The following is a 14793-nucleotide window of genomic DNA, read 5'->3' as shown; positions in this document are numbered from 1 at the left end:
TGAGAATAATTTTTTAATTCGTTTTACGCGGAACCAAAAATATTTTTACGCCTAACCAAGTTGGTGGAAAAATATATATTTTTTTATACCGGAAATAAATTTTCAGTTTGTTTTACGCGGAACCAAAATAGAAAAATTGAAGATTAAAATTTAAAAATCGTCCCCTTGACAAATTCAAAATTCAAAAAAAAATTGAGAAGACTCAAAATAGAAAAATTGAAAAGAAATGGTCCTTTTATGCAAAATGATCAATTGGTACTTTCCCTCTTTTGTCCATCTCATTCTCACACAGCGACACAGTGCACGTTCCACTTTCTCTCTCTTCTCTCTCTCTCTCTTCTCTGTCTCTTAAAATCCTCCTCCTAATCCCTCCACCATGAACTCCACTCCATTTTCACCATCCAACGACAATGTCGCTCCTCTCTCTCCCCTCCTCCCCCTGCATCCCAATCCCGACCCATCCTCAGGTAAAGATCACAAACCCTCTCTCTCTCTCTCTCTCTCTCTCTCTCTCTCTCTCTCTCTCTCTCCCAATTAGGTTCCTCTTCAATTCGTTATTACGCTTTTCGTTGTGTAGCTGGATCTCCGGAGCAAATCCATGGTGGGATTCGCTTCGCAGAGTCCGGGGAATCGGCCGGTTTTCGTCGTCGGTTTCGGCGGCGGCGGCGGCGGCGGTCGCGGGCGGAAAATTGTTGGGAGTGGATGGAGTTTCGTTGGTGGGTCGAGATTGGGGCTCCGAACGAGGGTTGTGGAAATCGGTCGCCACAGAGGAAGAGGAGGAGGAGGAGGGTTTAGCCCTTCGGCTTCTTGTGAGTTTCCTACAACCGAGTCTTAAATTTTTAGGGCTAAATTTACTTTTTGGATAAATTACACTTTGGGTCCTCAAAACTATAAGGCGCGTGACACTTTGGTTCTAAAATTTTAATTTATTGCGATATCTGGCTCGAATTCAAACTTTCTGAATTACTGCAGTCAAGTTCCACAATTCAATTTAGTTGATTATTATTATTCTTATTAAATTTTTTTTGAGAAAAAGATTGCATGCTACCTGTTTCATTCATGAGTCATGACGAAGAAAATGAATTCGGCTACAAAAATGAGGCAAAATATTGATAAATTGTTGATGTAGATTAGTGAGCAGCATCTAGATTATTGTCGTATCACATTCATTCTACATCGATAATTTGTCAATAGTTAGTCAACTAAATTAGATAGTGGGGTTTGATTGTAAAAATTCAGAAAGTTCGAGCAGAAAATTATATTTTGAGGTTTGAGGACCAAAACGTCAACTGCCTCATAGTTTGATGACCGAAAGTGTAATTCACTCAAAACTAACCTTTCAAATTTTATAATTAACCATCCTAGTTATATTCCATTACGACTAAAAGTAGCTAAACGGTATTTTTTTTTAAAAAAGGGCAAAGAACACATGCCACGGACGGAAAATTATAGAAGGGCTTTCTTGATGCCAGGATGTCAATTTTACTATACGAGCTTGTTTGTTTTACTGAAGGTGAAGTTCATGTTAGAATAAACTTTCAGGTAAAATAAACTATAGTTCGCATTAAAGTTACTTTTCTTCCACAGTTTGTTTCTAACCTTGTGGAGCTAAGGTTTTCTGAGTTCTGTTGTTTGTTTTACAAAAGTGAATGATGTAAAAGTTGAAATTCTCTATCATTAATATTTTATTATTTTTTCTCACACTCTTTTTTTCATAATTGACTTCAGGCCGTGGTGGGCTGAAGTCAATTACGGTATTTTTGGGAGTTTGAGTTTTGATTAAAGGTGAAGTTATGGTAAACCAAACAACGGAAGTTGACACTTACGGCTGAAAAAAAATGTGATGACTGCTGTCAATTTTACCATCAATAGTGACTTTTGGCATTAAGATGGCTCGTCTATGTTGCAAGTCGATCATTGGTTATCGTTTGTTGCTCCAATTTGACAATTAGGGTAAATGGTTAATTGCGGCATTTTAAAAGTTTAACGGCCAAATATAAAACTTTTGGCGGCTATAATCTAGATCGGCAAAAGTTTATGCGATTCTGGTGCATTTAACCCAAATTTTTACGTGAAAATGTATAGAGGCTCCTTCCCTTATAGGACATTTTGATTAGGCTCCTAAAAGATTTCTGTTTTAACCGTCCCCTATTAACTTCTGATTTTTTTTTTGTAATAGTTTCTTTCATCAATTAAAAGGGGATTTTGATTAATTTATCTATGATTTTATAAATTTAACTATACTGCTGAACACTTCTTTAGCTGGTAAAATAAGCTGATAAATTTTACTAGGACGATTAGTAATTGGAAAAGCTGTTTTCTGGTGTGATGTGAGAAAGTTGGGTGTGTTCATTGTTGGCCATTTTGAACTCAAATTAAAAAAAAATTCAGAAGCTGAGGCAGTGTCAATAAAAGACAAGTTGAAGGGTTTATTCAAAATGGTATGTAGTTCAGGGGTCTCCATATACTTTTACATATATATTTTTTAATTTGGTCATATATTTACTTTAGGAACCATCTTTAACTTTAAGGTTATTTGGAAATAACTTTTTTTTTTTTTTAATTTTTATGAACCTATAAATTCATCTAATTTGAATCTTGAGAGATGACTGTTTGCAGTAGGTGTATTTGTACATGCGCGCACTGTGTCTTTATTTGTCCTTGATGCGTCTTATGCTTTTAATCTAACCATTCATTTCTTAAGTGGGGAAAACTGTAACTCATTGGTTGTCGGACATTAAGCTATCAGGTGGAAAAGAGTTGGATAGTCTTTTTGAAATGATTCAATTTTAAGCTCATTCTGTATGCTTTTACCTTTATTTTGTGTTGCAAAGTGATTACTGGTTGAGTTTCACACTGTCCAGTTTTGCTAGATGCAGCCCTTTTGTTGTTGTTTGCTTTTATGATCTTCCTCTGTTGTTTAGGTTCTGCCCGAAGAAGCTCTGTTTCTTGATTTCCTTTCTAGTTTAACTATTTTCCTTTTCAAACTGCTGAACTAGGAAAGGGAACATCTATAAAGGTTTAGTTTGTTGCTAATTCTAGTTTTCAGAACATCTTTTCAGCCCATTATCAAATGAATAATGCTATGGTTACAGACCATTTTATGAACTACAAGCTATTGGGTTTGAATGGCTGGATTTATTCATTAGCTTCCTAATTCATGAACGTCCAGCACTGGAAATAGCCACCTAAGCAAAAGTTCCTTGAATGTTTGTAACGTAATATTACATTACTCTTCTCTAATTTTTAAAAGCAATTCTTTAGTTGTCTTAAAATTTGAGAATGATCTTAAATGCTCGATACGGTGACCACTCTTTGTATGAGATGCTTGATGTTTAGTCCTGCTCAGAAGGATCTTTTTTTTTTTTCTAGACTTTGTATTGATAGTTAGGCACCTGAAGCACTGTCTTACATTTGTTTGAAACTACAATTGGAGATTTGTAAATTCCATTTTCAACATTTTTTGTGTTTTTGTTCTTTCTTTTGTTGTTTGCACCTTTACCAGAGCAACATATGCGACATCGAGGTTTTATCAGTTTCCTGCTCTAAACATGTTAGTGCTGAAATTTTGGTAAGTTAATGTTTTATAAAGACAAGACAAGATGCTTATTTAGTTAACTTCTCTTGAAATATTTTTTATGTGGTATAGAGTGATGGTTGAATCAAATTAGTTTTATTTGGCACTTTCTCACTTTGTCGTGAAGGTTGTGAGCTCTTGGCAGAATTAGAGAATCTCTAAATGGTGTTCATCCTTTCATTGTGATTGTTATGTGATAATATTTTGGTCTTGAAGACTGACTTTGATGTGCACCTCTTGCGTGTGTCGTGGTTTGGTCGAATATTTTTTAGAGACAGATATCCCTAGCTGCTGTAAATTTACTTGATTTTTAGTAGTTTGTTTCTTAATTGTTGCAATATTAATTGATTAGATATGTGTTATCTTGTCGATCATGCTTTAAGTTTTGAAAATTATTTTAGTGAATTCTACATGAGTGTCGAGTTGTACCTGAGCTATTACTTGCATTGCTTGAACTTCAAGTTTATGTTAATAAGAACTCTTTTCATAATCTATTCTATATAGTTGGTTCATAGTTTATGCTTTTCGAGACAAACTTACAGTGGTGCTTTTCTATAGTTTATGCTTTTTGAGACAAACTTACAGTGGCGCTTTTCAATTTATGTTCTTTTTGAAGAAAACTCATATGCCAAACTCTTCTGAGGATGGAAAAGAAGAAATAATCCTAGGAATATTTCTTATGTTGTCTGGAAAATAGGGTAACCATAAGGATGAAACTCAATGTGCTTGAGGACGCGACACACAAAAGTTTCATCAAAAACAATTTGGTAGCATGGAAACCTCCATGCTACCGATAGTATTCTAGCCTCTCTCTCTCCCCCTCTCTCTCTCTCTTTATATATATAGTGTGGGGCTACTATACTATTGAAAGTATATACTTTCAACTTTTGGGCCCTCGGATCCCTAGGGTTTACTGGTTGGTGTTGCTAATTATAGATCCAAGGGCCCAACATTTGGAAGTTGGTGCTTCCAATAGTATTGTAGCTCAACTCTCTCTCTCTCTCTCTCTCTCTCTCTCTCTCTCTCCATATATATATAGAGTTAAGCTAGAATGCTATAAGTAGCAAACGGGCTCCATTGCCACCCATTTGTTTTCGATGACCAAATCGACGATTGGTATCGTTGAATATGATCTGCACCACTTGAAGCATCTAAAAATTAAATTTCATACTTTTCCGATATTATTCTCTTGTCCATCAAGTGGATAAAAAAATGAGCGGCTGAAAATGAATATCCTTTAAAAAGTGATGATAGGAATCTCGTAATCAAAATCAAGTGTATAGATCTTATTTTAAATAGTTTAAAAAATTTTCTAACCAAAATTCAATCGATTTGGATATCTTTACGCCGTTAAATAAGAAAACGCATCATATTGACCATTAAAATTATAAATTTTGAAACCCTTTGATCATTAGGTCAATAATGTCGAAAGGATTTGAAATTTGATTTTTGAATGCTTCAAGTGGTAATATAGTATAGATCATGTTTAGCGGTGCTGCTCATTGATTTGAAGGCTCCATCATCGAAAATAAATGGATGGCAACGGAGTCCGTTTGCTACTGATAGCATTCCAGCTCAACTCTTTCTCTCTCTCTCTATATATATAGTCTGGCTACCATACTTTTATACGATCACCTTTATACTCATAAGCCGTTTGTGATAGTAAAACCTCCGAATTGACGATCCATACCGTTAAACATGATTAGAGCATTTGAAATATTTAGAAACCAAGTTTTATAATTTTTTGACATCATTTATTATATGATTAAATGTCTCAAAATAGACTATTTTTAACGGCCGGTACGGGATGCTCACTATTTAATAGTGTAAAAGAATAGGAATTGGTAGAATTTTTTGATTGAAAATTCTATTCTCTGTCTAGAGAAAGATCAGTAACTCTGATCTTACATTGAAGAATCCGATCCACTATTTTTAGGAGGCCATTTGATTTTCACCGTTTATTTTATATCCGCTTGATGGGCTTTATTATAATTTTTAAAAATTACAAAATTCGTTTTCTAGAAGTTAAATGCTCTATATCATGTTTAACGGTATGAATCGTCGATTCGGAAGCTTTACCATCGAAAATGACTTAAGACCTCCGTACTTAGGGTATAGTAGCCCTAATGTATATAGAGAGAGAGCAAGAGTTGAGCTACTATACAATTGGAAGCACCAACTTCTAACTTTTGGGCCCTTGGATCTATACTATTACGGTATTACCTTAGGATCCAAGGGCCCAAGAATGGATCCAACTTCCAACTTCTTTTTCTCTGGTGTGATGAACAAATACTATGTTTGAATACTTGTATTCATGTTATTCTAACTTCTGCAATGATGAGTTGGATTTTCCTCATTAATTCTTCCTAAATTTATCAAACTACTATCATTCAGTCATTTTTATCTTATATCTATTCTTTTTAAGTAGACTGTTTACCAACGCATTTGCATGGATAACATGTGAATCGGGTTGAACGTAACTTTCCTTCTCAGGGATAACTACCTCTCAAATTGCTAGCTATGCTTTCACTTGGGGAACAGTTGCTGTCCTTCCATTCTACGCTCTTATGGTTCTAGCTCCTAATGCTGAATTCGTAAGTCAATGCGGCGCTGCAACCATCTTATTATTTATTATCTCTTTAGTTTTAGTACGAACAAATCTTAATCCGTATTCTTATGATCTTTAATTTGAACTGTTTTAATGTCCAAATTCTAGACAAAAAGAGCTATGGAGAGCAGTGCACCATATGTCATCCTCGGTGTCCTGTATGCCTATCTTCTTTACCTATCATGGACACCTGATACGTTGCGATCTATGTTTGCAAGTAAATATTGGTTGCCGGAGGTCAGTATTCAAATTTACTCTATGGAGCTCTGCTGGTTTATTCATTTATTGGCAAAATTTGTAGCACATCCCCAATATAAGTCACTTAAAAATCGGTCCCAGAACTAAAGTTTTTTTAAATTGAACCCCTCAAGCAATCTTCTTGTTTGATTCCAGATGACTCGAAGTTACATCAGAACTTAATGAGTTGCATATAATTCTATCTGAAAGTTACAAATATCACAAAGCTTTGAAACAAAATTTGAATTAAAATAACGTGTGTATTGAGGGTTTAGGATCCAAAACACTGAAGTTCGATGGTTATCGAAAATATTTTGGCCATATATTTTTAATCTGCTCATAGTCTAATGTTATCTGCAGTTACCTAGCATCGCAAGAATGTTTACGAATGAAATGACTGTTGCCTCGGCATGGATTCATCTACTAGCTGTAGACCTTTTCGCTGCAAGGTAACATTACTTGCCATAACTTGTGTTCTTGTAAGCCCTCTTTGGCACTCAGATATTGGATAGGGTGAGACAAGAAGTAATATCGGAGGAGAAATAGGGTTTAGCAACTCGGAGACGTTTGGTGGTCACGACAGTTAGGGGATGGACTCGGTGAAGATATAATGGAGATTTTTGAGTCCTCCCCCTCGAATTCCAACCTCTCAGATCGGATTCAATAACCACATTCGAGTCGCTAAAATTCTCCTCCCCGAGCATTACTTTCTAGTCTTATCCTATTCAGTTCAATTCTAGACGCCAAACGCCCCTTTCAGATTCTATCCGTTCTCGCTACTTAATAAATGAGAGAGAATGGATATTTCCGCCGTGCGATGTCACTTCTTACCAACTGTGTGATTTTGAAATTCAGGCAGGTATTTCATGATGGCCTGAAGAATAAGGTAGAAACAAGGCATTCAGTGTCTCTGTGTCTTCTATTTTGCCCAATTGGGATTGCCACTCATGCCCTAACAAAGGCCTTAGCAAGAGGGGCTAATAGGTCACATTGATGATGTAATTAGACATAACATATTGTTTTCTCTCCTGTTGTCTTTTTTTTTTCCAATTTAATAATGCGAAACTACAGCTTTAGTTGTAAAGCCAAATGAATGTTGTGCTTATTACAAAGGGAAAACTTCAAATACCCCTATTGTGGTTTGACTCTTTCTCACTTTAGTACCCTGTGGTTTAAAGTGTATCAAGTTAATATCCTGTGGTTTCGCACTTTCTCACTTTAGTACCCTGTGATTTAATATTTTACTAAGAGAAAAATAAAACCACATGGTACTAACTTGATACAAAAATAAAACCATAGGATACTAATTTGATACAAAAATAAAATCACAGAGTACTAACTTGATACACTTTAAACCACAGGGTACTAAAGTGAGAAAGTGCGAAACCATAGGGTACTAACTTGATACACTTTAAACCACAGAGTACTAAAATGAAAAAGTGCGAAACCACATAGGGCATTTTTGAAGTTTTCCCTATTACAAAAGGGAAATGCCAATAAACAATGTGTTTTGAGCTTCTTATTGATGAGTACTTTAATATATTTCGAAACATCTTGTGTAGCATTGTTAGTTAACTCTGATCATAGGAAAATAAGGTATGCGATTTACCTGGAAAGCAATTTTTCAGGAACATCTTATAGTAGAGGGTGGCCGGACTCTATGATGCGGAGACTAAACTGCATCACAGAGTTCTATTGATTATGATACTAAAGATATGTTAGTCAAGCTTCAGATATTTTTCAAGCTTTTTCTCAAAAGAAAACATTTAATGTAGCATAAGTAGTGAATTCAAACTTGGTAAAAAAAAAGAAAAAGAAAAATCATATGTGATTATCATGGAGGGCAATTCATCCTCACCCAAAAGAATCATGATTGTTCATTTTTGTCCATGCTAAGGGTGAAAACACAGCAATAGTATAAGAGTGATCTGACTCACCTGAGACTCACTACCCTATCATTTTCCAATAATGAAGTAATATAGTAATGAATAATTGGATCATATGGTTTCTAATGAACATAAAAAGTAAAATAGATACTTAATATTTTCATAAAGTTATGACATTTAGACTTCAGAAGAAACTGGAAATATGACAAAAACTGTTGAGGAAGATTTCATCAGTCATTCAAAGGAATTGAAAGACTAGTAAAAGCACTTCTAGGTGTTGGGTCTATTGTATACCCTTTGAAATAAGCTCCTCATTATTGAGAGCAATTATTTGCGAAGTTACTAACAACAAACATCAAATCACATGTATCTGCTATTAGCTGAACATCTTATTTCAGAAGTAATACATCATAAAAACTACATTAAGTAACACACTTTGCACTAATTGCAAGTACTTAATTGACTGCGAAGATCAAAAAGAATTCAATTCATTTTTGCATATATAAAATTTAATTTCTGTAAGGTACATATCTCATCTCTTCTTTGAGTTGCACCTGAAAAACCCTATGCACCTCTTCTTTTACATGGTTGATGAGCAATAGCATGTCAGAGGAGGTAGAACTGTTGAAGTTGATGAAGAAATTAGCATGAAGTGGAGAAACTTTTGCACCTCCTATCTCAAACCCTTTGAGCCCCGCCAACTCGATTAATTCTCCCGCCGATATTCCTAAATTCAAAGGGTTTCTGAACACGGACCCCGCGGTTCGTTCTCTGATCGGCTGGGTCCTCCTACGCCTGCATTCGACTGCTTAGCATTAATAGCAGAGTCTTAAATATGAAGTGAAGGATAACCCTTTCTTTTAACTTTTTGTTCTGAGGTCTCTTCTGTGTCTTCAATTTCGCATTAATGAAGGACTTGGCAGATTCAACAGAAATTTGGATGTGGAGGTTAGTAGTCAACAAGACATCAACTATGATTATTTTTTCACTTTAATTTAACCAGGGTTTGCATGATCAACTGTTACAGTTAAGCGACGAATTGCCAAGTTATGCTAGGAGAGAAACATAGGTGAAAGAAGATAATTCAAGAAAGGATTAAGAAATAAGATGTATTGTTAACCATCTCATTTACAGACCTCTCCCACTTACGAACGTGAAATGGGCGATGATATTATCATATAAAATTGAACTCATCCCGACGCATTCTACTCTGCCGCCGAAGGCTAGCGACAGTTTCATTCAGTGGAGTTTATATAATAGAGTGCCGCATCAACTAATGATGTTTTTTGATATTATGCTAAAACTGAAGTTTAGGTCGAAAACAGTATAATAACTCATCAGTCATGAACTTCCCATGTGAAGCTTTCAGAATCAAGCAAGTTAAGTTTTAATCACCTCAAAATAGAAAATCATTAGTACAACGGTTAGATCTAACTAAGCTCGAAACTAAGTTGATAGATTTATGATCAGCTAACTGCGTCGTAACAGTCCTCCAGGAATTGGTGCCAGTTTCTAGCGAGAGCAGGTGAGCAATCTTTAAGATAATAATTACACAAAATTAAACTCGACGATACTTTGCTGCATCTAACTTAAACGAAAAGAAAAAATTGATCTAGGTATACAAAACCTCACCTCTCCAGTAGAGCCCGTTGCCGCTCCCTCGACTTCTCTGCAGCTGTCAATCGGAACCTCGCTGATAAGATGGCAGCTAAGTCCGTCATTTCTTGGAACGACGACCAACGGTACCCAAATGCTATGTCGCTCCTCCTCAGCCTTTGTACCTCTCCCTCTGTAGTGACAATCTCCACTTCGTCAATTACGCTGCCAGTATCCTAGATTACAAAACAAATGTATCATTTGAACAGTAAATGCTATAATTCTAGACCTAACCTCGACCCTCCATAATATGATTTACTTTTGTAGGTTCCGCAATCAATCATTAACATGATTAGTATATATATATAAATACATTGTGTTATGAATAATAACATATCATTAACTGGAGAAAATCCACATGAATTGATTCACCTGCTCGTTAGCCCCCGCATTCATAAAAACAGCCCCGCCGACAGTTCCAGGTATCCCCCCGGCAAATTCGAGCCCTGAGTAACCCTCAACGGAGCACCTAACACCTAATCGATTGAACGGATATCCGCTCCCGACCATATATACTCCAGGCTCTATCACTTCAAACTGATCGAGCCGGTTCAGTATCACCAAGCCGTCAAAACCGCGATCATCGAAGAGGCAATTCGAGCCTCTACCGACGATCAAGTACTGAATGCGCTTCATTTCACAGTACCTACAAGAATTCGACAAAAGAAGAGCCTGTTATAGCTACGGACGAAAGTGTCCGATACAAGTGTTCGACGAAACGACCACCGACCGGATAGCGGAGACGAGCTCCGAGGGCCGGGAAACTTGAATGAAGTACTTGCATGGGCCACCAATTCCCCAGGTGCTGAGCTCCTTCAAGCACTTGTGATCGCGGAGAATGCTCCGGTCGATCAACGACAAGTCGACCCCGCCATCGAGGCCTACTAAAGGCGGCGGCGTGGAACTCAATGCCACCTCTTCTTTAGTGGGTGTGATGGTTTTGGAGGCAGGAGAGAGGAGAAGATGATTGTTGGGTGATAAGGCCAGTGAGGTGGGTAGAAAAGAAAGGGACATGTTTGATTTGGTGATGTGGGAGGTGGTGGGTGAAGAGAGTGGAGAAGAAGAGGGGAGAGGCAACAATGCCATGTTGATTTGTTGTTTTGCTCCCTCTTCAACTCCCATAATATACAAAGAGTTTCTCTGAGGACATGCAACAAACACTTGGTGGGCAAGAGAATGGAACCCACATTTCCATCTCTGAGGTTGGGGTGTGGGGGTTTTGGGAGAGCAAAGTTTTAGAACCTCATCATATCTATCTATAGCTCTGTAATAATAGCATTTGATTCATTGCTCTCTTGGGTTCTTTGTAATTTTCAGAGGTGTGGATCAGGTGGAGCTGGTACTCAACCTTGGGTGCTGTTTCAGTACTCAAGTTGTGAGAGGCTCTATTATTATGATTGAAGAGGTTTTTTTTTATTATTATTATTTTTTTAAAAAAAATATTTATTAAGAAGATGGTTGGGACTGTCAATTCAGCTCGCTGTTTGTGAGCTATCTCGTGCTCAGTGCAATATTTGAATATTATTTTCAAGTTTTCATTTTTTATTTTTATAAGCATGAGTTTTAAATTATAGCATGAATTAGTAATAGTGATAGCAATAGCAAGCATAAGTAACACTAAATTAGTAATAATACTATATACTTAGTGTTAATATTTATTTAGAGTTTGATTCAATACGACTTTAAATAATTTTGAGCTTAGCTCGAATTAAGTTTAAGCCGAATACGAGCTGGATTATACAAGCTTCTTTTAATTTTAATTTTGTGTTGGATATATACAATACAGATTACCTCCCGATTTCGAGAATCCACCAGTTTGTTCGTGTTTGACTTGTTGACAGCTCAACCATAGGCCAATCTATGTGCACGTTTCGCCTAAATTCTGAAAAAGTATTATTTTCAGGATTGATTTTGATTTGAAGAATTAATTTTGGTTGAAAAATGTAGAGCGTTCGGCTGAATTTAGAAAAAACTGATTTTTTTGAAATAATTTTGTAAAGCTGTTTGGCAAAAAAAAAAAAATTGATGTTTGCATATAATAATATTTTTACTTAATTTTTTTAAAATAATATAAAATTTGAAATAAAATTTAAAATTTGTACAAAATTTAAAATTTGATATTTTAGTTTAAGAAATAAATTTGAAAATTGAAAATTTAAACTTTACAATTTGAGTTTTTAAAGCAAAATATAAATTCTTAATTTCAAATTCAAAATCTAAACTTAAAATTTAAAATTTGATATTTAAAAATTAAATATTAAAAATTTAATAATTCAAAATTCAAAATTCAAAATTAGAAAAATAAAATTTAATAATTTTAAATTTCAAATTTTTATTTTAAAATTAAAATTTAAAATTTGAATTTTGAAATTTTGAAATTTGTAATTTGAAAAATTAAAACATATAATTTTAAATTTTAAATTTTAAATTAAAATTAAAATTCTAAAATTTCAAAATATAAATTTTATCTTAAATTCTAAATTTGAAACTTAAAATTTGAGATTTTAAATTTAAATTTATAATTTAAAATTTGAAATTTAATATCTAAATTTTAAATTTTAAATTTTAAAATTTGAAAATTAAAAATTCAAAAACAAATTTAAAATTTAAAATTTAAAATTAAATTTAAATTAAAACTTTGAATTGAAAATAAAAATAAAAATTTAAAATTTGAGTCCAAAATCAGAATTAGATTTCAAGAAGCAGGTTTTAACTGTTTCTAATTTTAAGCATCGAAAATTAGAAAACTGATTCTAATAATCAAAATCAGATTTCGAAAACGAGGTTACCAAACACTCAATTGAGCCGAAAATCATTTTTGAGTCCAAAATTACTTTTCAAAAGCTAGGCCAAACACCCCCTATATCTATATCTATATTCTGAAGAGTGCGGAGGGTTCTTTGTTTGTGGAAATATGTCAATTTTGAATATTCGGTGCATCTGGTATACCATGTATTAAGTAAAAGAAATATAGATATTAGGTTATTTGGTTTGTGCCGTTTCAAACTTTTTGACAATTGTTTTTTTTTTTTTTTTTTTTTTTTTTTTTTTTTTTTTTTTTTTTACACTTCCAATTTTTCTTTTGACACTTGCAAGTTTTGTATTTGACACCTAAAAGTTATGTGGCTACATGTCATGGGTAGAAATTTTTTCAATATCTATATTCTAAAAGGTGTGGAGGGTTTTTTGTTTGTGGACATATGTCTATTTTGAATATTCGATGCATGCGGTGTATTATAGATATTAAGTAAAAGAAATATAGATATTTGGTTTATTGGGTTTGTTGGGTGCTCCAACTGTAGACCATAGACCTACTATAGACTATGGATGAATTGGTTTTGTACTCTCTTGAACTTTGACACAGACCGTTTCAAACTTTTTGACAACCGTATTTTTTTTTACACTTTTAAAATTTTTTTTGACACTTGCAAATTTTATTTCTTGACATCTAAAAGTTATTTACCTGCGTGTCGTGGTTAGAAATTTTTTATCTCTTATGGTAAATTGAAAAAAAAAAAACTTTTATTCATCTATATCTATTTAGTAACTTTTTAACTTTTTACTGCCTTTTCTTCTTCCAATCCTCCATTAGGTATGTTCTTCCATCAAGTATTTTGTTGTTTGAAATTCTACTCTTTTTAATATGCATTTAATTAGTCGATTTATTTCCTTTAGTTTACGACATTTTTGTGAATTGAATGATTGTAAAATAGTAAAAACTATCTTTAAAGGAAAGATAAATTATTCATTAACAAGTTATTCTTGATAAATTATTTATTAACAAGTTATTCTTGATTTTTTTTTTCAAAATATTTAACTAATTACTTATACTATTTTTTTTTTCTTTGTACTTTTGTGTCGTTGATTAATTGAAGAAAGCATTGAGTTGATCTTAGTCGTGGACATAGGACGACTCATGGTTAACTGAACCACATAAATCTTGTGTTCTTGCGTTCTCTTATTTTTTTTTTTGCTTTGTTATCCTTATGCTTATTTTTCCTACGATCGTTCTCATCTCTTACGTCTACGAAAGATCCTGTTTTCACTGCGCTTATGTGCCGTGTGGGTTTGAGATGTGCTCGGTAACCCCACGGCCAGTCCCTTCAATTTGATATCAGAGCATTTGTTTCTTTATAGTTCGTTGACGGTGAAACAATGGCGGGGAGAGTTACAGCGACGAAGTATGAGGTTCCTAGATTTGATGGAACTAATTTTGCGTTGTGGAAACTAACATGCAAGCAGTTTTGATTAAAGATGCCTGCGAGATCGCCCTACAATGAAAGGAGAAAAAGCCGAAAGGGATGACGGATAAGCTATTTGAAGAGAAAGACAAGATGGCTTTAGCAAATCTATATTTGGCACTAGATGATTTGGTGCTATTCAACGTCGAGATCGAGACTACCGCAAAAGAAATTTGTGTTAAATTGAAGAATCTCTATGAAGTGAAGTCATTGGTGAATGAAATCTTCTTAAAGCGGCAATTGTACAATTTAAAGATGAAGGACGGGGCACCAGTACAAAAACATCTAAGTTCATTCAACTCCATTGTGAGCAAGCTCGTGGCTCTAGACGTGAGAATAGATGAAGAAAAAAAAGCAAGTGTTTTACTTTGTTCGATGCTGAAATTTTCGGATTATATATATATATAGTCCGGCTACTATACTATCGATAGTACCAAATCCTTGGTACTATTGAGTTTTCTACCGTTAGATCTATCCTTTGATCATTTTCACCCGTTAGATTATACTATTAAACCAACCACCTACTCAATCCTAGGGGACCACTATCATCCTAACCGCACATCCTTTCATCCAACAGCCGAAAACTCA

At 34.5% G+C, this 14793-nt stretch overlaps 2 protein-coding genes across 2 annotated transcripts; one reads left to right on the top strand and one right to left on the bottom strand.

The window, feature by feature from the left end:
- LOC109711005 (protein MAO HUZI 4, chloroplastic) lies at nt 319–7552 on the top strand. The gene is made up of 6 exons (XM_020233869.1): nt 319–467; nt 578–809; nt 6071–6171; nt 6294–6422; nt 6783–6871; nt 7278–7552. The coding sequence occupies exons 1-6, from the start codon at nt 411–413 to the stop codon at nt 7414–7416; spliced, it is 747 nt and encodes a 248-aa protein (XP_020089458.1). The 5' UTR covers nt 319–410; the 3' UTR covers nt 7417–7552.
- On the bottom strand, nt 8664–11442 carry LOC109709973 (UDP-N-acetylenolpyruvoylglucosamine reductase-like). Its single transcript, XM_020232375.1, has 4 exons — nt 10695–11442; nt 10337–10610; nt 9941–10140; nt 8664–9103 (listed from the first exon to the last, which is right to left on the bottom strand). Exons 1-4 carry the CDS (start codon nt 11084–11086, stop codon nt 8818–8820), a joined length of 1152 nt encoding a protein of 383 aa, XP_020087964.1. The 5' UTR covers nt 11087–11442; the 3' UTR covers nt 8664–8817.

Source organism: Ananas comosus, linkage group 5 (assembly GCF_001540865.1).
Source record: "Ananas comosus cultivar F153 linkage group 5, ASM154086v1, whole genome shotgun sequence".
NCBI classification, from domain to species: domain Eukaryota; kingdom Viridiplantae; phylum Streptophyta; class Magnoliopsida; order Poales; family Bromeliaceae; genus Ananas; species Ananas comosus.
The sequence above is the reverse complement of the archived record's forward strand: the minus strand, read 5'-3'. Positions and strand labels throughout refer to the sequence as shown.

What these genes read in the sequence shown, in the direction of transcription:
- LOC109711005 (XM_020233869.1), top strand. Translation starts at nt 411, where the DNA reads ATGTCGCTCCTCTCTCTCCCCTCCTCCCCCTGCATCCCAATCCCGACC. An exon ending in CAATCCCGACCCATCCTCAG is followed by an intron (nt 468 to 577) that starts GTAAAGATCACA and finishes TTCGTTGTGTAG; the next exon opens with CTGGATCTCCGGAGCAAATC. An exon ending in GTTTAGCCCTTCGGCTTCTT is followed by an intron (nt 810 to 6,070) that starts GTGAGTTTCCTA and finishes TTTCCTTCTCAG; the next exon opens with GGATAACTACCTCTCAAATT.
- LOC109709973 (XM_020232375.1), bottom strand. Translation starts at nt 11,086, where the DNA reads ATGGGAGTTGAAGAGGGAGCAAAACAACAAATCAACATGGCATTGTTG. An exon ending in GAGCTCGTCTCCGCTATCCG is followed by an intron (nt 10,611 to 10,694) that starts GTCGGTGGTCGT and finishes GAATTCTTGTAG; the next exon opens with GTACTGTGAAATGAAGCGCA. An exon ending in CAACGGGCTCTACTGGAGAG is followed by an intron (nt 9,104 to 9,940) that starts GTGAGGTTTTGT and finishes AGTCGAATGCAG; the next exon opens with GCGTAGGAGGACCCAGCCGA.